Raw genomic sequence first — 23,624 nt, 5'->3', positions numbered from 1 at the left:
CGGATGTGTGGGATGTTTGACCATACTTCACCTCAATCGTGGTTGGAGGTCTCAGAGAACTGGTTCAGGTATCATTCACAACTGATGTGAGTCGTGGCCAGAAAATAAAAGAAAACTCAGGTCACGATGTCCATAGCCTGACTGCACACCCAGGTTTCCTCAAGTAGAAAATATTACTCTCCAAGCCCGATGTCAACCCACTCGATCCCCCATCATCACCAATCGGCATTGACCAGTGTGGTGAAGTATGGTCAAACAACCCCCATGACCAATACAGCGGGGGGGGGAGGGAGGGGTTATCCAGTGAATTGACAGAAGGCAGTAAATTCAACTTTTTCAAAATATGAGCTCTGCAAAGTGTAACAGATATCACTTGGTCTTTATTGAACAGATTCACAGAGAATACATGTTTTTAAAAAATCCTGCCTTAACACAATTACGCAAAAAGTTGCAGTCATGTTAATTTATGTGGATGGATAAATATAGACTTAAAACTTTCGTGACTGCAGGAATTCAGAATTCTATGGTTCTTTAGTCACGTAGATAGAAAAAATAACAATAAAATAAAAATAAAGTTAACTAAAAATATCACGACGTTTCGATCGCAACGCAAGCTGTTTATAAACTTTTTGGGATGGGCGAAGCCCAAGTGCATCAACAGCACTGGCCTGATGACAGCCGCTTGTGTTGCGATCGAAACGTCGTGAAATTTGTATTAACTTCATTTTTATTTTATTGTTATTTTTTCTTTCCACCCGACTTTACCGAAAGAACCATAGAATATGGATAAATATCGTTTGTAGGCCATTTAGAAGCGATAGGACTTCTGCCAGGCCATAGACCATATGAAATGGAGGCGTAAGCTCCTGAAAATAAAGTCGCGGGTCGTGTAAAATGAAGGTCACCAGCCATATGAAATTAAGTCACGGGCTGTGATAAGTCAAGTTGTGGGCCATAGGCTGTATGACAAAGTTGACGGCAGTGTGATTGAAGTCCTGGGCTGCACAAAGTCACGAGTCACACGGGTTCCCCACCCCACCCACTGCCCTGAAGGGCGAGGACCTGAGCCCACGATCGCCGGCGGCTGACCATGCGGACGCCGGCGATGGCGGAGAACAGCGCCTCTTCCTGCGTCGCCGGAATCGTAAAGTAGTGAGCGGCGGCCACGGAGGACGAGGAAGCGGGAGACGACCTCGCGAGCAGGAGTGCCGCCGCGCCCTCCTTGTCGAGGGTCAGCAGGGAGTCGGCGAGCAGCGACAGCGTGCCCAGCGCGGCGCGGAACGCAAACTCCTCTCCGTCACGGAACCACACGTCTCGCGCGCGGCACGCGCACTCCAGCGGAAGCGCGTGCGCCAGCAGGACGAGCACCCTGCCACCAGACCATCACGGACATCAGAGGTCGCAAACGGGTTTCGATTCCTTACCCGTACCCGGCCGCACCAGGGTTGAAAACGGGTACCCGTACCCGGCCGTACCCGTACACGGCCATACCCGTACACGGCCGGGTACGGGTTTCGGGTACCCGATTGCGACCTCTGGGATGAAGCCACGTTGCAGTCGCGGGTGGGTTGATTCTAGGAACTTGAATTGTGAGAAGAGACAAGACGTTGGGAAATGAGTGACAAACGGTTACTCACCAGTGACTCACTCTCTACCCGTACCCGTATCCGGCCGCACCAGGGTCGCAAACGGGTACCCGTACCCGGCCGGGTACGGGTAGCCGGGTATCGGGTAGGGTACGGGTATCGGGTACCTGGTTGCGACCTCTGACGGACATCGTTCCCGCCAAGTGACTCACTCCCCCGAGTGTTGAAGGCATTATACTGCACCCTAGAGCTAAGAGGAAGCAGCACAACCACGTTTTCAGCACTCAGTTCATAAGATTTGGCTCCGGATGGATACATTTTTTCAACATCATGAGACTCTGTCCTGGCAGACGTCACGGTCAAATTGGCACACACACACACGGTGGCGTGATGTTAACTCCCTCGCCTGGTATGCAGGAGGTTGTGGGTTCGATCGCGACCCTGATGCCTGCTGTATATTTGGAGTTTGCATGTTCTCCCCATGGTCGCGTGGATAACTCTCTGGTTTCTCTGGTTTTTTCCCCCCACATTTAGAATCAACACACGTTCAGAGTATTGGGCTGCTCGACATTTCCACACGATGATAAGCCACTTCGTTGGGCTGTCATTTGTGACAGCCACAAATGATAGCTCTGAAAAAGAGCTATATAGCTCAGAAAAAGAGCTATATAGCTCAGTGGGCCTTACCTGGTAAAATAAAAAAATGTTTAGTATAGTTTAAATTTTGACTTAAAACTTTCTTTGACTGCAGGAATTCATATTCTATGGTTCTTTCGGTAAAGTCACGTAGATAGAACAAATAATATTAGAATAATAAAAATGAAGTGAATAAAAAATAATAAAAATATCACGACGTTTCGATTGCAACACAAGCAATCGTCATCAGGAGAAAAAAAGAGGGGGAAAGCTGCTGATGAAGGCTGTTTATAAAGGTTTAGAGATGGGCGGGGGCAGCTAATGTTTTTTATTATTTTTTATTTACTTTATTTTTATTATTTTATTGTTATTATGTTTTCTTCCATCGACGTGACTTTACCGAAAGAACCATAGGATAGTAGAGTTTCGTTTTAGAGACTAGATTCTAAGCACTGTGAATTTAATCAGCATTTTAAAAATTTGTATTCTTATATTCTTCATCTAGTCGAGAAAAAAACTTGTGCATTTTAGTCAAGTCTTTGTAGATTCCACTTAGTAATTATCTCAGTCGTGACTGAAACAGCCCAACATTTTAGTCCGCTCTTGGTTAATAAATGCTGGTGAGGGGGGCATTGTACATGTCCCACCCCGCTAAGGTCAAGGCAGTCGGTGAACTCGGTAAATTGTTTTGTATAACTATATAGCCATTTGTTACGTCAGAATGATAATCTTGAGTGAGACTGCAGGAGGAATCAGACGAGCTATGAAGCTCTTTTTCACAGATGTCCAGTATGTGCGGGTCAGCAGGTTACAACAGCAAACTACACAAAACACGATAGGAGTGCAAAAGGAAAGGCAAAACAAATCACTCAAAGATATACAAAATATAAAACTAAACAATGTTTTATCTTTTGATTTAAAGCTTTCGTTACTGCAGGAATTCATATTCTTGGTTCTTTCGGTAAAGTCACGTAGAAGGAAAATAATAAAATAATATAAATATAAAACAATAAAAATTCTCACGACGTTTCGACTGCAACACAAGCAAATGATTTTTATCTCATCAGCTAAAGCCCACCGAGGTATTAACTTACTTTTCAGAAGCGACCTGGCCACAAATGATAGCTCAACAAAGAGGCTTGTATCACGTGGAAATTTATCGCAGCAAAATAATCAAAGTAATCTCAATGCATGTTGCTAAATGTGATGAGTGTAAAAAGGGAAGATGATGGCTCACCAGCCGCCGAGGTAAACGTCCGGGAGTAGACCAATTTTCTTGAAATGCGTAAACAAACCTGGAAGGTTTTCTTCAAAAAATACATCGAAGGTGGCAAGATACCTGTTCACCTGCGGGTCGACAAAAGGTAAAAGGTGCAACGCCTGTGGAGGATGGATAACGATGGCAAAATTAAAAGTGTGTCGTTCGGGAAAAATGGAAGAAACGGGGGAAAAAAGCGGAAGACCTCGCAGAGTTTGTCTTGACGGCGACATGAGAGATTGGTGCCAGAAAGACGTGGCCACTACTTGAGCTTATTGGCACAAGACAGAGAAAAGTGGAAGCAATTGGCGAAATGTGCAATGGACACCTATCTGCCCATGGATTGCGACGATGATGATAATGACTGTTATGAATGATGAACTTCTTTCGCGCCGTACGTAGCCAACCATGCTGATTTGGTCACGTCACTGTTGGCCGAAGGGCCATCCTCCTCCACTTGAAGGAGCTGCGCTGCGCACCTGGTCCGGGCGAGGCAGCGCGAAGGCCAGCATGCAGGGCTGGTTGAGGATATTGGCGAGCACCACAAACGCCTCCACGGCATCCATGTACAGCAGCAGCATGGCCGCCAACCACGACGTCATCGGGGCCTGACAAGACGCGGCCACACCAGTGCCGGATTAAGCTAGTGCGGGGCCTGTAGCATACGTTATAAAGCGGCCCAAAATAAAAATAACAAATATTAAAACACAAATGTTTTACTTGCACAATAAAGTTATTGTATTTTTTCATTTGCTATACAGCCAGATAATACGACATATCGCTAACCTTAAACACCCAGTCATTCATAAAAGTTAAAGGCAGTATAGTACTAGAATAATAGTGCAAGTGCAGAATCACTGAACCAGAATTGATATCTTGAAAGCATTTAGCTTTCAAGCTAAGTGCAGGGCCCGTAGCATATGCTACTTTTGCTACTAGAATAATTCGGCACTGGGCCACACACGCTCAACCGTTACCGTTCGCCACTACGTGATGGTGACATCACCACAGCGTTTGTGCCAGGCTAGGTGCACCGAGGCTACAAAGTCAAGTGCCGAATGCTTGCTGGCAGGTCACAGGGCAGACGCAGGAGTTATGGGTTACCTGAGATGCCCGACAGTTGAACCACCTGTGCTCCCCCCCACTGTGTCACCCATATAAAAGACAAAGCTCCCCTGAAGCGGTCCTTACAGAGCCGCAGGTTTGCAGACCTCTGCGCCAGGCTCAACGGTTGAAATTATTTTAACTGTTCAGATAGCTACAGACTTAATGCTGCTTGGAAGCGAATCCTCAAATAATACATCGTTTAAACGCATGCCTATGCAGGTCAACATACTTCAATGGGGATTACCGTTGAACAGACAATAGGTACTGCTATTTTAGTGCACAGATTCGACAGTAGGTACAAAATAGACTTAATCTGCATGCGTAATGTACGTTGATTACCATATAAATAACCCAACCGGCAATGGATACCCATTCTAATTGATATACATGTATTAATACCCCCCCCGCCCTTCACTCAAGAAGTGCTCACAAGTGATGTCATCACATCTGCCCCTCTATTTATGTAACAAAACAGGATTTCTCCACGAATATGGCTGTCGCCTGATGAAGCTAGTTGCAAATACTGGCGAAACGTCGTACTCGGATTGTAAATATTGTGGCTTTGCTTTCCAATACACCGGTGTGCTGTACGAGTGACGAATTGGCACGTTCTGTTTATGTGACAAACCTTACCAATTGGCTGTGTCGAGCGGTGGCGGGTTTAACGACACATTTACACCATCTAACCAGAAAAAACCTGTGTGATATATTAAGGCTGAATTTAGTAAAATCGACAACCCTAATTTGTACTAAAGCAGGATGTCCGCTGGGTGGCGTGCCAGAGTGTCCGTGCTGGGGAAGGGGGGGGCCTACGTAGCCGACGTCCGGTCTGTAGGTGGCGTATGCCCCCAGAACATTCCGCAGAGAGTCATGGAGAGGTCCTCCCTGGCTCAACAAGTGAAGTGGTGGTGGTGGGGGAGACAGAGCAAAGAAACCAGGGGGCATCAACACCGCCTCTGAATCAACTCGGCAACATGCGGCTCAAACATTGCAATATTTACACAAGTCTGCAAAACACACGAAATGAATGGAACGCAAGTACAGTGAGGTAAGGGAACTTCAGAGGCAAACAGGTTTTTTTTTTAAATGGACCTACACACGGTTGTGTTACTACAACCAATAGAGCCTCATCTTGATAAAGTGTTGTGGTCATGCCTAATGAGAGGTCAAGAAGTCACTGGGAGGAAGGGGAAGAGAAAACAAGTCACGGGGTGACCCACTTCGTGACAATGGCCTACACATCGCATTTGCAGAGAACAAAAACTGACAATACTGTGCATGTACAGTTCCTTTGTCAATCTACTGCTGGATGAGGGCTTTGCCACGCCATGTGTGGTGGGGCTCGAGGGGGTTATTTGAGCATACTTCACCATGCTGGTTCATGTGGTTTGGTGAAAATAGTTGTGGGAGCATAAAAGTAGACTACAACAATGACTGTTACTGCACTATCCTCCTGCTGCAAATCACGTGGTCCCACAGCTTATAACAACGGGTTGTGCATCATGAGCACCCATCTAATGACTATCTAGGATCAACCCTGCTGAGCTTCTGCGATCTGATGAGATCAGGTAAATTATGGATCAATTAAGTCACAGCATTATAGGTGTGTGTGTGTATACATATACATAAGTATGGGGAGCGGTGGCATAGTGGTTAGCGCGTTGCGCTACGAACCTGTCGTCCCAAGTTCAAGTCTCGCTCACGGACAACACCAGTGACAATTATCTGAACCGGTCCTGGGTCTCCTCTAGATCGACTCAGCCTCAAATGAGTACCTGGTGCAGTGTGTAAATATTGCCACTAGGGATACAAAGGTGGTCGGGCGTGGTGCTGGCCACCCACAGCCTTCATAGGTGCTCGCTAAGAGCACTTTCCCCAACAGTCTGCTAAGGCTATACAGGGGATCTTTGTCTTTGTTTTATATACACAAGTGCAGTACCAACTAGCTATCTAGTCTTTGTTTACCTATGAAAGGCTCACGGAGTCTAAAGACTTTTTTCAGGAGACATCTGTGGGATATTTTGTAAAATTCTGGCTAAGACTCTGCGTTCATGACCTGCGGGGTGATAATTCTCTCAGGAAGTGACTATATTACTGATTTCCTCAACAGGCTTCCGTCACTAGAGCTCAAACGACGCAAGTTAATACGCGTTACTCGTGTATTTATCTGGGCTATCTGTCCGCCCCCACCAATACCCCGGCGAAGTGAGCGACACCTACAAAACTCGTGCGAATGCAATTAAAATAAGTAATATTTTTAAAAACACGCTTTAATTAAATGTACCGTACTAGTAATGGAAGAACTCCACGACTCCAGGAAGTGGCCCCGAGGCTTGCCATAACGTAAGGGACCGTGGTGATTTATAGCCAACGTCAGTTGAGCGTGGAAAATTAGACCCAAGCCGAAACATAACATATAAAAAATAATGTTTAAAAATATGAATTTTTATTTTTAAGGATAGAATATAGTATTGTCATCAGTATGACATAAGTATACCAAGTTTGCAGTCGATACCACATTGGGAAGTGGGTAAAATTTTGTTACAAGATTTGAGGATACAACAGACAGATTGAGCTAATAAAAAGCGTGTAATAAAAAGGGGGTCACTCTGCATCACAACACCATCGTTTACAATATCTGTGGAAGGAAAATTTGGCGCGTTATACGACAACGGCTGGCCGACTTGGCGGAGAGCAAAACCAGGCTGCGGGGGGGGGGGGGGCACATCGCTCCGAGCACTGGCAGCGCACCTTCTGAAAGATGTGGAGGTCAGGAAATGTGCTCGAAATGTCCAGGGTCATGGCCTCCAATTGGTGGTTTCCAGGTGCCACCGACGCACCCAGTCCTGATGGCAACCGGTCGGGGGGTGGGAGGGAGAAAGGAATTATTATCAGTGGAGATCTTTTTAAACATTTTAAAAAGTGTTTAAACAAAAAAATAGACGGTATGACTGTGACTGGCCGCGAGAATGGGGGCTGGGGAGAAGGGACGATGGACGCTGGATACTACACCCACTCCCCGTTAACACACGGTAATCGCTGCTCCTGGGAGAAAATAATACAATAATAGGGTTTTTCCCTTTTTTTCTGGCAGCAAAACTGAAACCTTTAAAGAAGGATTCATGTCTGCATTAACCACAATACCTGCAGTCAAATGAAAACAAAAAACACACGATAATATATGCATTGTCCTTGAAACTGATTGGTCCACACCAAGGGACGGCTTTCGATCACTGCACGGGATGGAAGCTCGCTCGGTTGAAAGACGCAGCGATGCACAGAAAAAGCAGAGAGACAACTGCAAGGGGAGAGATATTGGCGAAGGAAGCGGTCACGCCCCAAAGACCCAAAAGGCCAAGAGATTTGAAGTAGTAGCGAGTCGTCGCGAGATTGCTGCCAGTTTTGCTTAGGTTTTGATCCTACAGGCTCATGTGTGTTGGTGCAAGACTTCTACACGATCAGCTCCATTGCAGACACCTGGCACTAAGGAGTTGAACCCACAACCCGTAGAGCCGCTGGTTCAGTGCCTTGGGATGCTTCACAACTTGCGTTTGATTCAAATGTGCAAAGTAGGTAGATATGATACACACGATTGGAATTACACCGAGACAGGAAAGGGGAGCACACGGATTAGAGACCATACGTCAGCTTAAGGACGTTATATTGACTTAATAAAAGTGGAATTGGGCAGGAAAACGTTGTTACAAAGTGTTATTCATTGCAAGGCCCGCAGGCCATTGGCGGCCCTCAGTGTGGCACCTGATGTACGGCCACCGACAATACACAAATGTGGAAACACCCATCATCATCATCATCAAGCTTCTGTCAAACCCCCAATGGTTTCACTGATGATGTCTTATAGGCGAAAGTGGGCCCCCCCTCTAAAATGAGTGAAGAACACTATTATAAAGGAACGATGGCCGGTGGTTGAGACTAACAATGGAGTGAAAAGTGCCCAAGGGTACATTCACCGCGGAGATGGAGCAATTGAAATCGGCTCGTGTGCAGGAACCAGACGGGATGGTTGCAAAACGAGAGCTTGAGAGATGGCGATGGCTTTTGGAGGCTTTCAAGAGTCAATCGGCCGTGCCCATGATTACGACGAAGCTGAATTAGTCGCATTTAAATGTGGGAAAGAGACGTCGAAAAGACTGCAAAGCACAGCCTGAAGCTCCGCTGAGATCGGGCAGAGTGTTGAGCGTGCGACACGCTACCATCCATATAGCAGCAGCAGTCCCCGCACGAGTCTTCAAGCTCCTTCCACCGGGCGAGGAAAATTTCGTACAGTTCTTGAGAGAAAGAAAAAAACATTCACACACAGCCAGGGTCAGATTCATGCAGGGACTTTCAGGGCTGCAGCCCAGGGCCTCAGAAACGTAGCCCTCCCCCGCCCCAAAAAAATATATAGAGACTTAGTAACAGTCCCAAGTCGCAGTAGTTAAAGCCATAAAATCACAATCAGCTATATGCCAAAATGAAATCTTTTTTAAAGTTTTATTTTGACTTGGCTGCACAATTTGTACATAACATTTAAAAACTACAACTCAAATGACCAAGGTGAACAATAGTGGAGTTTAGCATTGGGCATGGGTGATGGTTAAAACGGTGAAAGGAAAATAATTTAATGGGACAGAGGGAGGGCCCCCAAAACCAGTGTCAGCGCTCGGTGGGGGGGGGGGTGCTCGGGTGGGTCCAGCGCCAGCCCGAGTTCACGCTCCTTGGTGGCAGATCACTGTTACGGTGCCCCCCCCACACAACAGCTCCATTGAGGCCACCCCATCTGAGAGGTGCTGGAAAAATGCAGCGGGCCAAACATCCACCCACCCAGCAGGCCACACAGAGCCCAAGCCACCCGATATATCAAACTCTACCACCCAATGTATCGCGGTGGCGAAATGTTAACTACCTCGCCTGATATACAGGAGGATGTGGGTTCGATCCCAGCCCCGACGCCTGCTGAATATTTGGGAGTTTGCATGTTCTCCCTGTGGTCGCGTTGATTTTTTTCCGGGTCCTCCGGTTTTTCCCCTCCACAATTAGAAACATGCGTTTTGAGTATTTCGCTGCTATAAATGTCCACATAATAAGCTACTTCATTGGGCTATCATTTGTTGCCAGGTCGCTTCTGAAAGAGCTCTATATGGCTCAGTGGGCCTTACCAGGTAAAATAAAAAAAATATTTTTTAGATCAATGTCAACCGACCCACCCAATATACCTATTCACCCACCAGGTGTAATGTTGAGTTGGTTGCCAATGCTGCGTTGCCACACCAACCCACGCACACTCGGAGGAATGCCCGCCCACCACAAGCTGCGCACCTTGCGGCTCTTGCACCTGTTGAGCAAACGCCACCAACATTGCCTCGTGCAATGACCGAGATTTTCGCAATTATTGTGACGGTGCGCTACAGACTCACCGGCCCTTCTATCATCGGTCAATCCACACGGCTGGGCGAGGAAGGCCTCCCCACGCCGCGTGGGTTGCCGGGGCTAGTTTCTTTACCACGCCGTGACATTACCGCTTACGTCTCTCGAGCTGCGACTTGGAACGTAATCCGAGAATCACGAGTTTTTGTAGACAAACTTAAGTCGGCAAGCGTGGACAGAATCTGTTTGCGATTGTGTCGTACGAGGGCCCACTGCACACCGCAGTAGGAAGACTCATCTGTTAAGTGCAAGTGCAGTTTTCACAGTGGCAGTTTATTTTTTTCCCCCCAGCAAAGGTTGAATGGTTGTTGATGCATTAGCTCTGTTTGTCCATCTTATCATCGGTAAGGAGCGGGATGTGGCAACGAAAACTCTCGTAAAAGTAGCATCCAATATGAATGCAACTTCAGTATAGCATTGTATTTCTATTCACAACTTACCCCATTGAACACTGGCCAAGTTGATAAGACGCATGGGTGGAGTTCGGGGGGGGGGGCAATGACCCCCCCAAACTGGACACCCTTATTAATTTATTTTCTATCGTTTACAATGAAGATATAAAATACATTATATGCACCCGTGATTCCAAATGCGAGGGACAAGACGAACTCAGAACCCCTATTGCGCTTCTGTTCCGCGGTGTTTGCATAGCGTTACACAAAATATGCAACCGCATTCTTTTTCAAGTTCGACAGCTCGCCCTCCTACATGATGAGAGTGGACGCTCGAGTGTGCGATAGTCCACGAGGAGCCGCGCGGCGATAGGAAGATAAACCATGGAGGGAGGGCGCGGACGCGGCTCGGTTTTGCTCATTTAAGAAATTTTCCCTTTTGCAAAAGGTTGGCGAGTGGTAGCTGGTAAGCATGTCATATAATTAGGTTAAAACAATTAAGGGTGATGAAATTAAGGGCCCTATTCACAACGCGATTTCAGAACGGGACTCCTGTTCTAGAATTACGCTATGAATAGGGGCCCAATGAACGTCAACTACATTTGTGATTCAAGTACAAAAACACTGGACACTGTAACTATAGCTCATAACAAGCTGTAAATTGGGAAGCTAGACCTACCCACTATTACAAGTATTCAGTGTTTCCCCCAGGAGATGTGCCAGGCCTAACAACGTGTGTCGTTTTAAAATTCTGTTTCACGATCGCATAAACGATAAAGTGATACACAATGCAAAAAGCGGAGATTAAAATGTTATAGAGCCCGCTACCCGTCACCTTCCGTATTGATAACCCAATACTTGTGATGACGAACCGCAAATACCTCCAAAGACAAAGCTGGAACACCGTTGTCAAATCTGGGGTGGAGGAGCACCCAGTTTCCTACCTTGCTGTATTTCGTAGAGTTCCACGGAATGCAATTATGTTCACCAATTAACCAGCACTTATCAATTCACTCAGTCACTCACTCGCTGGTGGTAAGTTTCCACCTTGTCCCTCTACTGTCGCTACGACCATTATTATTGTTCCAATTAAAATTCACTCACCAATTTCCCCACCCATGTCGAGAACTCGGTCTAGTAGACTGTTTAGTCTCATCAACACAGCGTTCATCAACATGACGTTCAACCACCAAACCACAGGACAAAGCACTTATCTTCCTGCTTCTACCCCCACTTTGGAATTCTCTCCCGTCAACTCTCACCAAGGTTCTTACAGTTAAAATTTACTGTACCTGATAATTGTTTTTTACCCTTCTATCTGGCAACAAAACTGACACCTTTTTTTACAAGGAGTCATGTTTGCATAGACCACAATACCTGCAGCCATAATGCAAACAAAAAACATAACTCTGATAATATATGCACTGTCCTTGAAGTTGATTGGTCCACACCCGAGACAGCTTTCCTTAGAGCCTAGTCTCACATGGGTTGGACCAGATGATGCCAAAAGGCGCACAACTCAAAGACAATGCACCATCAGAGTATGAGAGCTCGGGTTAAGCATTTACACCATTGGAACCTAATTTGCCAGTAAAAAATATGATAATTGGTTTTTTACCCTTCTATCTGGCAACAAAACTGACACCTTTTTTTACAAGGAGTCATGCTTGCATAGACCACAATACCTGCAGCCATAATGCAAACAAAACACATAACTCTGATATTACCTATTAACTGTTATCTAATACAACTTTAATGTCTGTTGCTGGCCGCTTGGCCAATGTGGGCCTCCCCTGGACCTGTGCTCCGCAACGGGCACTTATATATATTTTAAAAACCGCACGTCGTAAAACGTTAAGGAATCCCGTAACACAGGTGGCAGCAGCGGGGTGGCACACGCACACTTCCTGCCAGCGCGGCAGCACGCCGCGGCTCCACAGGGCTGTCGTCCGCGTCGCCACCTCCTCCCGGCGGCACCGCTCCTCCTCCAGCCGCCGCCGCCGCTCACACGCTTGCTCCTCTGAGGGAGGACAACGCGAGACACAGGGGGGGCCCCCCCCCCACGCACAGTGTCCGGGGCGCCGCGATGCCGAAATGTTAACTACCTCGCCTGGTATACAGCAGGTCGTGGGTTCGATCCCGACCCTGACGCCTGCTGCTGTATATTTGGAGTTTGCACGTTTCTCTCTCCCTGTGGTCGCGAGGATTTTTCTCCGGGTCCTCCAGTTTTTCCCTCCACATTTAGAATCAACAAGCGTTAAAAGAGTGTTTGGCTGCTTATCATAGGAATGGAGAATTCCCACCGCTGGCTCAGGGCTGTACACAGGTGATGAGCACTGCTTCAATTCTCATGTGAGCACAAGATACCTTCGACCAACTACGATGATTTAAGTGTGCCTTTAATCTTCGACATGTATATTCATATTTGCATATTTCTTAATAGAAAAAGCGTTCACAACTGTAATTCTTGAAAGCAATACACACGTCACAAGCTGTGAATCAGCTGAATTTGGTCTTAATGTAAATAATGGGGTTGTGCGTTTAAAAAATGGAAATGCTGGGTCACCCCACCCCTGAACTGGTCCGGCAACGAGGACACACACAATGCCTCCGAGAAGAACCATGTGCCTCCTGTCGTAATCGCAGCACAAGTGAAGATGATGCCCGTTCTCGTACCTTGTTTCTGTATTTCGCAAAGCATGGCTTCGTACTGCACTCTATGCCTTTCCTGCTCAGCAAGGGGCTTCGGAGGCAGATTTCTGCGGGACCCAGCACGTGCATACAAGCAGATACATTATTATTTACACTCCGACAACAAGTGGCACAAAACATCGGGCGTAAGCAATTCGATTGTCACGTGATAATTAAGGTTGCTGCGATATAATTTTTTCTTGATACAGTGCAATATAAATGTCATTTTATAACAATTTTCACCACATAAGTTTTCCATAACTTTGTAATTGTATTTCCCATTTTTTGTAGTGTAGTGTTTACACTTTTCTGTGCTCCCGGTGCAAATAATGATTATGGTGCTTAAACGTTTTCCCGACTGCAGTTCAGTCAACACATAAGTCTTGTGAGCATTACAGATTTAGAATCTGTAATGCTCACAATGCACATGCTGCCAGTCAAACAAAAACTAATGAAATAATTTAAAAGACCTAAAACAATGATGATATGATATAATAGTGGAGATGTCAATTACTCTAGACAACTGCTTTGTAAGGCGCTGATTTAAGTGGCAACAGCTATTCAGGAAATGTAATTATTGTGTTTGATATGTCGTGAATAACTTGAAAGGAAATTAAAATGTTTAAAACTTAACATGAGCCACGGTAATCACGATGGCCACATTTTTTTCAAAATGGAAAGTACGACTATCGCGGCGGATTTTCTACGATACACCGGCGTATCTCCATTTCGCAGCGACCCTACTGGAAATCACACAAACGCAATATGCATTTGGAGCCGCTCACACGTTTACACGTACATCACTTGCACATTGCAGGAAAGAGAGGCCGGCGTTTCTCCACACACTTGCAGGATGTGTGCAGGCAACATGAGCCAACCGTGCTAACTACCGTTTAGCACGGTTGGCTACCTACGGTGCGAAATCAGTTCAATATACATACATGAGCAGTGAACGCGTAGGCCAGTGCACGCCTAGGCCAGTGCTTCCATATCTTTCTGAACCCGCCAACCACTGTAAACCCTCAACATTTTTGCTCATGCACCGTCGTGCACCAATGATAATAATTTAAATGTATAAAGCGCCCTTAAACAATCGTTCTCTGGGCGCTATGCATGGAAAGGCGGAAAATAGTTTAACATCAACCAAGGAAAGAAGCAGCGAGAAAGTCGCTTGAAAATAACTAACGAGAGAGAAAGCCATTTTAAACAGATACGTTTTGAGTCAAGGTTTGAAGGTTTGTCGTGTCTCGGAAGTCGTGACCTTGAAGGTCAAGGAGATGCAGCAGGGTTTAGGTGCCGCAATTGCAAAGCCACGATCACCCCAAGTGTGGAGCCTAGACCGTGGGACATTGAGCAATGCACAATCTGAGGATCTTAAATTAACTTGATGATCTGCCAATAACATATCTCTCCAAATTGAAGCTACTGTACTGTAAATTATGGGAAATGCAACAGGTGTGCGGACCGCATTCCCCAAGCTCTTGCAGACCACCGTTGTTTCACGAACAACAAGTTGGGACCCGCTGGGATAAATTATGGCAATATCCAGGGCGGATCAGCCTTGGCTACACAGCAAGCCTCCGCTTAACGCGGGTGGGGGCTGCGTTCCTGAAAATTGGCGCGTAAAGCAAATTCGCGTTAAGCTCGGGGAGTAATTTTCCCGTGAGGGGTATGGGTCAAAGTGGGGTGCCATTACAGCCCGTAACTGTATCGTTTTCATTTGACAGCACAGTACACGGTTTTACACATCTCTTATTAAATGCGTTGTGTTCATATAGTACTAGTTGTATAAATACGCGGTGACAGTCAATTATTTAAATATAAAGTGTGTGCGAGAGGGGATATGGCAAGTGATGCTGGATCAAAGACCGAGGAGGAAGAGGAAGGCACGCCATGTATCACACGGCACATCACTACTAAAGTACCACAGCACCACCAAAGCACCACCCAGCATCGCCGGACAACGCTACCAAAACAAAAGCCGCTCAGAAACGTAGTCCGTCACGCGCTCAACGTGCATATAGCGGGCACGGTGCACGTTAAGCAAAAAAGTTCCATAAACTAAAACCCGTCTGAAAGTGAAAACGTGCAGTGTGGACGCGTGTTTAATGGGGAGCTACCGTATATAGCGTGGGTGATCACAGCTGTTGAGCCACATTGACAACGCGTGTATCGCATATGCAGTTAATGTTTGTTTACAAGACCAGTGAGGATAACAGAAGTGGTTTAACCGTACGCTGAACCCTCGCTGATCTCGTCAAGGAGCATAAACCATCATCGTGGATACTCCCGTCATCGTCACAGTGGACAAAGACGGTCACCGCATCGCGTGCCGCCAGTTGCGCTCGTGCGGCCGTCTGGAACGCTCTTCCTTCCGATATTAGGAAGCGACTGGAGCGATGCATTTTAAAATAAAAATTTTAAACTCATTTCTTTCGAACTGCTTTTTGTGTTCTTTGGGTCTTTCGGTAAAGTCACGCAGATAAAATAATAAAAAATAAAATGAATAAAAAATAATAAAAAATATCACGACGTTTCGATCACAACACAAGCAATCGTCATCAACCAGGGCAAGATGACGATTGCTTGTGTTGCGATTGAAACGTAGTGATATTTTTTATTGCTTTTTGTGTTTAGTATATTGTCCTTCCCCCGCACCTCTCAATTAGCACGGTTAACTACATACCATGCAAAAGAAGTTCAACATACATAACACCCATGGGTAGATAATCCGGGTTGCTTATTCAAGTGCTTGCAATTAAAAAAAATTTACATTTCTCTACGCAGGGCCATCCAAAGGGGCGTGCTGGGCCCGGGGCAAATCACACTGTGTGGGCCCTCCCCCCTCGCCTTCAAACTAAACAGGACGGTCGCCCCGATTCGCCGTGCCCTCGGGACGTCTGTGTCTCTACGGACGCTGGTTCTATTATTTGCCGGGCCTCGGCTGCCTACGTGACGGAGTACCCACCTGAGCACAAACACAAGTTGGCAAGTCCAAAAAAGATCACTCTGAAGGGCAATAAAAGCAAGCCGACATCCTACATCTTCACCCTCATTCTACATAGGTGAACAATTCATACGCTTTACTACCCTAATGTTACGTGTTTTGCATTTATCTGTTTTTGTTTTACCCGGACACCCCTACTCCCAATCACCCCAGATGATCGAGGGTGGCTATATCGCCACCGTGCCGATAATGGGAATAGTCAAAATCCTTATTTACATAATCAGTGCATAAAGCAGAGGTCAATATCGACAGAGCGGATGACATGATTTATACATATTCGGGATAAGTTTCAGATTATATCTTTTTGGATATCAGTTTTTAAGGCCGGATTGCAAATTTTGTTACGTATTTTGGTATGTACATTTAAGTGCGTTTCATTATTTATACACCGAATTTAACATTTCATATTCCTCATAAGTGACGTCACATATCGTCAAAAAATGCGTCACATGATACACGTTTGGCACAAACAGCAGGGAAGTGATGCCTTGGAAATCAGGTAACGTTCTGTGGATAAATCCAAAACAATCTGTATCTTCCGATATTTTGGTACCAAGGCACGTTTTTTGGAGATTCCAAAATAATGGAGAAAATTTGCAACATCCCTTATGCATATTATCACCCACATTACAAATATCAAGAGTATGTATGTTGAACTGGTCCCATCACTACCATCACAACCAGTGCAGACAACCGATCCACAGGCAGCCAGTGTGAATTACCGGACTGATTGCACTCACGACGCAACAATTTGGGGAAGAACAACAACAAAAAGACAAGGACCGTACGCGGGCCGCTGCTCAAGGACGATCATGGTGGTCGCCGCAGAGGTGAACTCAGCCGTGCGGAGGTCCACTCTGCTCCGCCACAGCCTCGGCCAGGTCAACTCCGGCGCATGGTCGACCACCGACCCGGCTCGCTCGCTCTTCACACGCGCGCACGGCGAGCAAGGGTGACAATAACAACGCTGAGGTTTTTGTTCCCCGCCACAAGAGACACACGGACGAGAGATTGCAAGGCAGCGTCGGGAGAAATTACGGATGAAGAGTGATCAGTCGACCGATTACCCATACGTTGTGTTGATCATACAGCAACATGCTGTCTGTTTGCGGAGATGGTGGGGAGCATAGACACGAGAGTATAGTACAGTACAACCATATAAATTGTCGCTGTGCCTACTGCTGGCATTGAAGCCCTACAACCGCAATAACACAATAATGTCCTTTACTTAGCTAGAAAAACCTCTGAGCTTCAAGACTATATTTTGGGGGGGGTCCCTCATTGGGATGTTTGGCCAGTAATAAGTGTTTGGGCTTCATGTGGGATGAAATTGAAGAACCTGGAGAAAACCAACACAGATGGGGGGATACCACTCAAAAGGCCCACACAGATTAGAGAAACCATTGCTTTGCTTTCATCTTCTGGCCACCTTGCAACTTACACCAGTGTAATGATACGTGAAGGTCCAATTCAATACGGTTATATTTATACCAGGTGATGCCAGTAATTCGGAAATGGCTGGCGAATACACTCTCGCAACTCCTGTACCACAAAGGATTATACCATCTAGTGTAAAAGATAAAGGTGCAGCCCTGAAATTGCTTAGTCACACCACTGCTGGTGGAAGGGCCTCCACTAGAAGAAGCTCCAGGGGGAATTTCGGCCTACTCTGCCATGCTGGCTAGAAGCCTTGCAATAGGTGGGTGTACCCACACTTTACCCCATCACACACGACTTGCCGATCAACTGAGGTGTACCCACTTTTAATGCTGGGTGGACAGAGACAAGATTTAAGCAAATTGGCCATTCCTTTAACTGCTGCACCGGGTGAACGAACTGGAAGAACCTCGATTGCAAGTCTAGTGTGCTAACCTGTCCACCACGGTAGAATCCCATCAACTGGTATGTATTGCCCAACATATCCAACGGCTTGCCAAGGCGATCACTATCCTCCTATCGATACGAATAACGGCACAGATCCAAACTTTGCCCAGCGCAAGAGGATTTACGTTTTCACCTGGCGATCGCCGGCAGTGGAATCCTTGTGCCCGAAGGTGCTCTTGAGGATCTGCCAGGGCCAGGCTCCAACTCGGCTGCTTGTGTCATGAGCCTCATCGCTCTGTTTCGTGGAGAAGAAACCGCTGCAAAAAAGCACGAGTCGGGTGACACGGGGTGGTCTTCAATACATCTTTTCCACTGGCACATCTGAGCCAAACCAGCGTGGGAGCCCACACAGTACCTTTCCTGATGGCTTTTTGCTGTGCCAAGCCAGAACCAAACAGTGCTACCACTGGCACTCACAAGAGGCCATCTTAATCTGGCTCAGGGGACAAGGGTCTCGTGGATGCGTGACGTCAGTCAGGAAGCACACGGCATCCCACACGCGTCATCAATCACGCAATCTCCACTCGTTCATTGCGTGCAACGTCGGTGGCTCGGCTCGCGGTTACTGGAAAACAACCTGGTGCCCCCTGAACCCGCGCCAGGCCGGCTTGCCACACCACCCAGTGCGGCTCCGTTTGTACAGCAGAAAATAGGTCGAGTTGAAAAACTGCAGTTTCCTTCAATGCTGTGTTACCACCACCATTGAGATAGACGTCGGCTTGGCGAGTGTTCCCACGGTAGCCCCACCGTGACTTGCCTGTCAACATGCGGGCCCGACGAGTGGACTCCTCAAGCTCCTGCTGATAAAGGAGCCGCGCATGTTACCTGGGACACTTCGAAAATCAGTTGACGTCACAGGGTCCTTCGTCAAGTTCAACTTCCTCAGGGCCCCATAGTTTAGATTGAGTGCTCTTGCACGTAATATCTGGTAACCCAGCAGCCTTTGCTGAACAAGGCCGACTCTGCTGATGAGACCTAGGTGGTCAAAACCGACCCGTGTTTTCTTGCTAAAGCAAGTGCTGCCGTATAATATTGTCTGGGCAGCCAAAAGGCTGATGGACTAAAATAATATTTGTATTTACACATGGAAACTTCGACCCGAATTCTGCTCATATGATTACACTACCCCTTGCACCTCACAGCAACTCATATTGATCCATAACACAGGTGTTTTGGGTTAGATCGCCTAAATACGTGTTGTTAAACTCACCACCACCCGACACAGCCAATTATTAAGGGCTGTCACGTAAACAGAACATGCCAATTCATTACTAGTACGGCACACCGGTGTGTTGGAGAGCCAAGCCACAACATTTACAATCCATGTACAACGTTTCGCCAGTAATTACAACTAGCTTCATCAGGCGACAGCCAGATTTACGTGGCAAACCTAACTAATTGGCTGTGTCGGGTGGTGGCGGGTTAAACGACACATTTATATATTTACGCGATCTAACCCAAAAAAAAATCGGTATTATGGATGTTGGTCGCGGAAGCCTCCGTGTTAAACTCATATTAAGTTTGTATACAAAATAATATATACCTGCACTGTGCCACACAGATCTACGCAGCCCGCCTTCAACAACCCGCACACACCACGGTCCTGCCCAACCACCACAGACAGGCCCCACGAGATCAACACGGCGTGGGGAGGCCCTCATCCAGCAGCGGATGGACAATAGGTATACGCCGATATCTCTGTTACCTGGATAAGAACCCCCAGCCAGCGCTAGGCACCACCTGCTTGGGCGTTGGACTCGGACTCTCAGCCTCGTCTATGGTGATGCTTTGGAAGCTTGAGCCCGAGGTCTCTGTAGTGCCACCACTGTCAGGACTTTCAATCTCCTTCACCGGTATGATCTTCCTCCTCTTCAACTTTATTGTCAACGTCGTCATCTTCAAGTCATCTGTCTTTGCCGGGACCGTAGCGGCCAGCGGAATGTCAGCGATCTGACGGGGGCTCGGGCCCGTGACGCGGGGCTCTGCCTTCCCGCACGGACGGCCTTCCTGCGGGTCGTTCTCTGGGCTGCTGCTGTACGTGCGCAGGGGTGGTGGAGCGACTCCTGCTTCTGTGGAACGCGCACGCCGCAAGAATGGCACCATGCGGCGGTCACAATAATCATGCTCACACTATCAAACGTACCTCCACTATCATTACCATCGATAACCACCACCATTAATGCTACCACTGAAAATCAGAATCTTTTTTATTTAGACTGGAGGAATCCAATGAGCTATGAGGGTCAGTGATTTACAACAAACGATGCAAATACCACCATCACCATAATTTTCTTCATCATCACAATCTATGCCACCAACATCATCACCCTCATCAATATTCTGACTATAATTGCCATCAATATCACTGCTATTAGCACCATCAGTACCACCACCAACACGATCACTCGGTGCCATCAACATCACCATCATCATCATAAATAACATCACCATCAGCACCTTTAATTCATCAGTATCGATATGACCACTATCAATACCACCATAATCAATACCAACACCATGACCATTAAACACCACTATCTGCACTTATTATCACCACCATCATCATCATACTATGGGACCACACCAGCATCACCATTAATACCACCATACAGTAATTAAAAACACCATCAATACCACAATCGCGATTTTGAGCACCATTACAATCATAATAACCACGACCTTCCCACTCTCCCACACTCAGCAACACACCACCATCATCATCATCTTTAACAAGACCACAACAAGCAACGAGACGCCACCACCTTCACCATGACCAATCACCAAAGACAAACACTCCCCCCCCCATACAGTCTGTAACAGACTGTTGTGGCAAGCGCTGTTAGCGAGCACCTATGAAGGCCGGCACGGCACACCAGGGGGTGGGTGGCCAGCACCAACGCACGGCCAATTAACCAACAACCAGCGCCATTCGCCACAAAGTGACGGGGATGTTCACCACGGCGCCTGTGCCAGGCTAGGTGCACTTTGAGGCCATGTGAAGTGTCGAAGGCTCGCTGCCGGCAGGTCTCAGGACAGACCCAGCAGGTGCCATGGGTCGACTGACTGAGATGAACGGTCGATGCACCACCAGCTGTACCCCCTACGATGCCAACTTGCTGTACTTTATCCACCCAGCCCTCCGCTCGTTGTTGTGAGCGTCGCTCCTCTGCCCTCCGTTGTTGCTGGAGGGCGACTGCCTCACACTGCCCAGCAGCAGCAGCAGCGTCCTTCATGAGCCTCCTCCAGAGGGGCGGATCTTGACACCGCTTGTATCAGTAGTCGGCAAGTCCACTCAGCTCCACATCCTCCTCCTGCCCGTAGCTCATCAGCTCCATCTCCTCTCCAGCCCTTGTCTTGGCCATTTAGCTCCCCCCTATGCGGCCGAACAGAAGCTGCTTTGGGCATGCGGGCTACGCGACCCGACCAACGCAGCCTTGCCTGCCGGAGGAGGTCACCGATGGGAATTTGTCCAGGTCGAGCACGACCTATTACACTGGTCAACACACTTTTTCCGGCATAAGGTATTCCAACGGTTATAAGGTAATTTTGGGGTGCCGATTCCAAATCTGGCATCAGTTTTTGTCTATCACATCAGGTTTTTGAGATCTCAAATATTGCATTTTCAATAAAAACTGCAGAAGAAAAATATTAAATAAATGTTGATATCTACATAAAATGATATTATAAACACACTATCCTAAAATACAGCACCATATTTGAACACTAAAGCAGTCACTGACTCGCAACAACTTGCAATCATAAGTGACAAGAGTTAATTTCGGGTAAAATCAATGAAAATGGGCTATGCCGATAGCATAAAAATGAGATGTGATAGAGCAAATCTGAGATTAGATTTGGAATCAGCACCCTGAAATTTGTCTAAAACAGCTGCAAAAGTCCAGGCCAGAAAAAAATGATTTTTTTGTTGACCAGTGTTATTAACACCACCACCACAAGCAACACCACAACCGACAGTGGAAGTCACCCTCGCCATCACTGCGGGTAGTAAAACCACCACCCCCTTTCACAAGTGCCGGATTATCGTAGTAGCAAAAGTAGCTACCACATATGTAGCTACTACATGCTACATGTGTGCATATGTAGCTACTACATATGCACTACATATGCAGTAGCTACGGGCCCCGCGCTTTCAAGGGCCCCGCGCTAAATGCTTTCAAGATATCAATTCCGGTTCAGTGATTCTGCACTTGCTCTATTACTATAGTACTAAACCGCTTTAAGCTTTTATGAACGACTGGGTGTTTAAGGTTAGATATATGTCGTATTATCTAGCTGTATAGCAAGTGAAACAATACAATTACTTTACTATGCAAGTTAAAAATGTGTTTTAATGTGATTTTTTATATTTAGGGCCCCTTTATAACGTACGCTACAGGCCCCGCACTATCTTAATCCGGCACTGCCCTTCACTCTCACCACTAACAACTGCGACCCTCCATGGCCACAGCCACCACCAACATTATCAACATCATCATCATCGCTTCCACCACCACCATCATCATCATCTTCATCACCCCAAAGAGTCGCCACTGTGCCGGGTGGTGGAAATGCTGGGCGCTTCTTCAGGAAGTGGACAAGAAACGTCGGACATCATGCCTAACAACACGCGACGGCGAGATGTTACCACTCCACGACTATCAACAACTAAGACCGCCACCACCACCACGACCATTACCTCCCCAAGCCTCTACCACTACCACCATCAACAAACTATTTCCACCACCACCACCAACAACCATCACATTATACAGCCACAACCACCACCATAACCAACAGCAGCCCCTTGGATGTACAAGCTACATGCAGCCATTTCCACATCACCACCAGCACCGCTCTCATCAACATCATCACCATCAGCACCATCGCAAACAGCAGCAGCAATGTCCTCCTCGCCTGTCGTGGTAGACCCGTGGCCTCCTCCTCCTCCTTCTCGGCCTCCTCCATTGCGCCGTGTCTCCTCGTCGGCTGTGGCGATAGCTTCTGCCCGATGCTCGGGCATTGTCTCCAGGTTCAGGACGCGGCTTCTTGGTGGGCGTGAGAACAAAACACGGACGTGCTTCTACAACGACAGAGACGACACCGCCGCCATCAGCGCCACTCGAGTGAGAGAGAGCAACTCGGGTCACGTGCACTGAACGCGACGTCTTCGTGGGGGTGGTGGTGTCGGTGGTGGTGGTTCCAATTTTGTACACGAGGGGGTTGAGGTTGGTGGGCGGGACCATGAGTGGTGGTTGGGCAGGATCGTGAGAAGTGGTGGTGGTTAGGCAGGGCCATGAGGTGGTGGTGGTTGGGCAGGATCATGTGGTGGTGATGGTTGGGCAGGGCCATGAGGTGTGGTGGTGGTGGTTGGGCCATGAGGTGGTGGTGGTGGTTGGGCAGGGTCATGAGGTGGTGGTTGGGCAGGATCGTGAGGTGTGGTGGTGGTGGTTGGGCCATGAGGTGTGGTGGTGGTGGTTGGGGCAGGATCATGAGGTGGTGGTGGTTGGGCAGGACCATGAGGTGGTGGTGGTTGGGGCAGGATCATGAGGTGTGGTGGTGGTGGTGGTTGGGCAAGGCCATGAGGTGGTGGTGGTGGTGGTGGTTGTGGTTTGGCAGGATCATGAGGTGGTGGTGGT

General features: G+C 47.4%; 1 protein-coding gene across 1 annotated transcript; it reads right to left on the bottom strand.

Moving 5' to 3' along the window:
* Window positions 1-360: 360 nt before the first annotated feature.
* LOC144731401 (TBC1 domain family member 14-like) lies at window positions 361-20,091 on the bottom strand. The gene is made up of 12 exons (XM_078612419.1): window positions 19,694-20,091; window positions 18,122-18,245; window positions 16,893-17,029; window positions 13,083-13,165; window positions 12,309-12,426; window positions 9,816-9,922; window positions 8,802-8,876; window positions 7,339-7,433; window positions 5,401-5,472; window positions 3,960-4,088; window positions 3,460-3,569; window positions 361-1,369 (listed from the first exon to the last, which is right to left on the bottom strand). The coding sequence occupies exons 1-12, from the start codon at window positions 20,089-20,091 to the stop codon at window positions 1,018-1,020; spliced, it is 1,800 nt and encodes a 599-aa protein (XP_078468545.1). The 3' UTR covers window positions 361-1,017.
* Window positions 20,092-23,624: the final 3,533 nt, after the last annotated feature.

This window comes from Lampetra planeri, chromosome 39 (assembly GCF_965212315.1).
Source record: "Lampetra planeri chromosome 39, kcLamPlan1.2.h2, whole genome shotgun sequence".
NCBI lineage: Eukaryota > Metazoa > Chordata > Hyperoartia > Petromyzontiformes > Petromyzontidae > Lampetra > Lampetra planeri.
The sequence above is the reverse complement of the archived record's forward strand: the minus strand, read 5'-3'. Positions and strand labels throughout refer to the sequence as shown.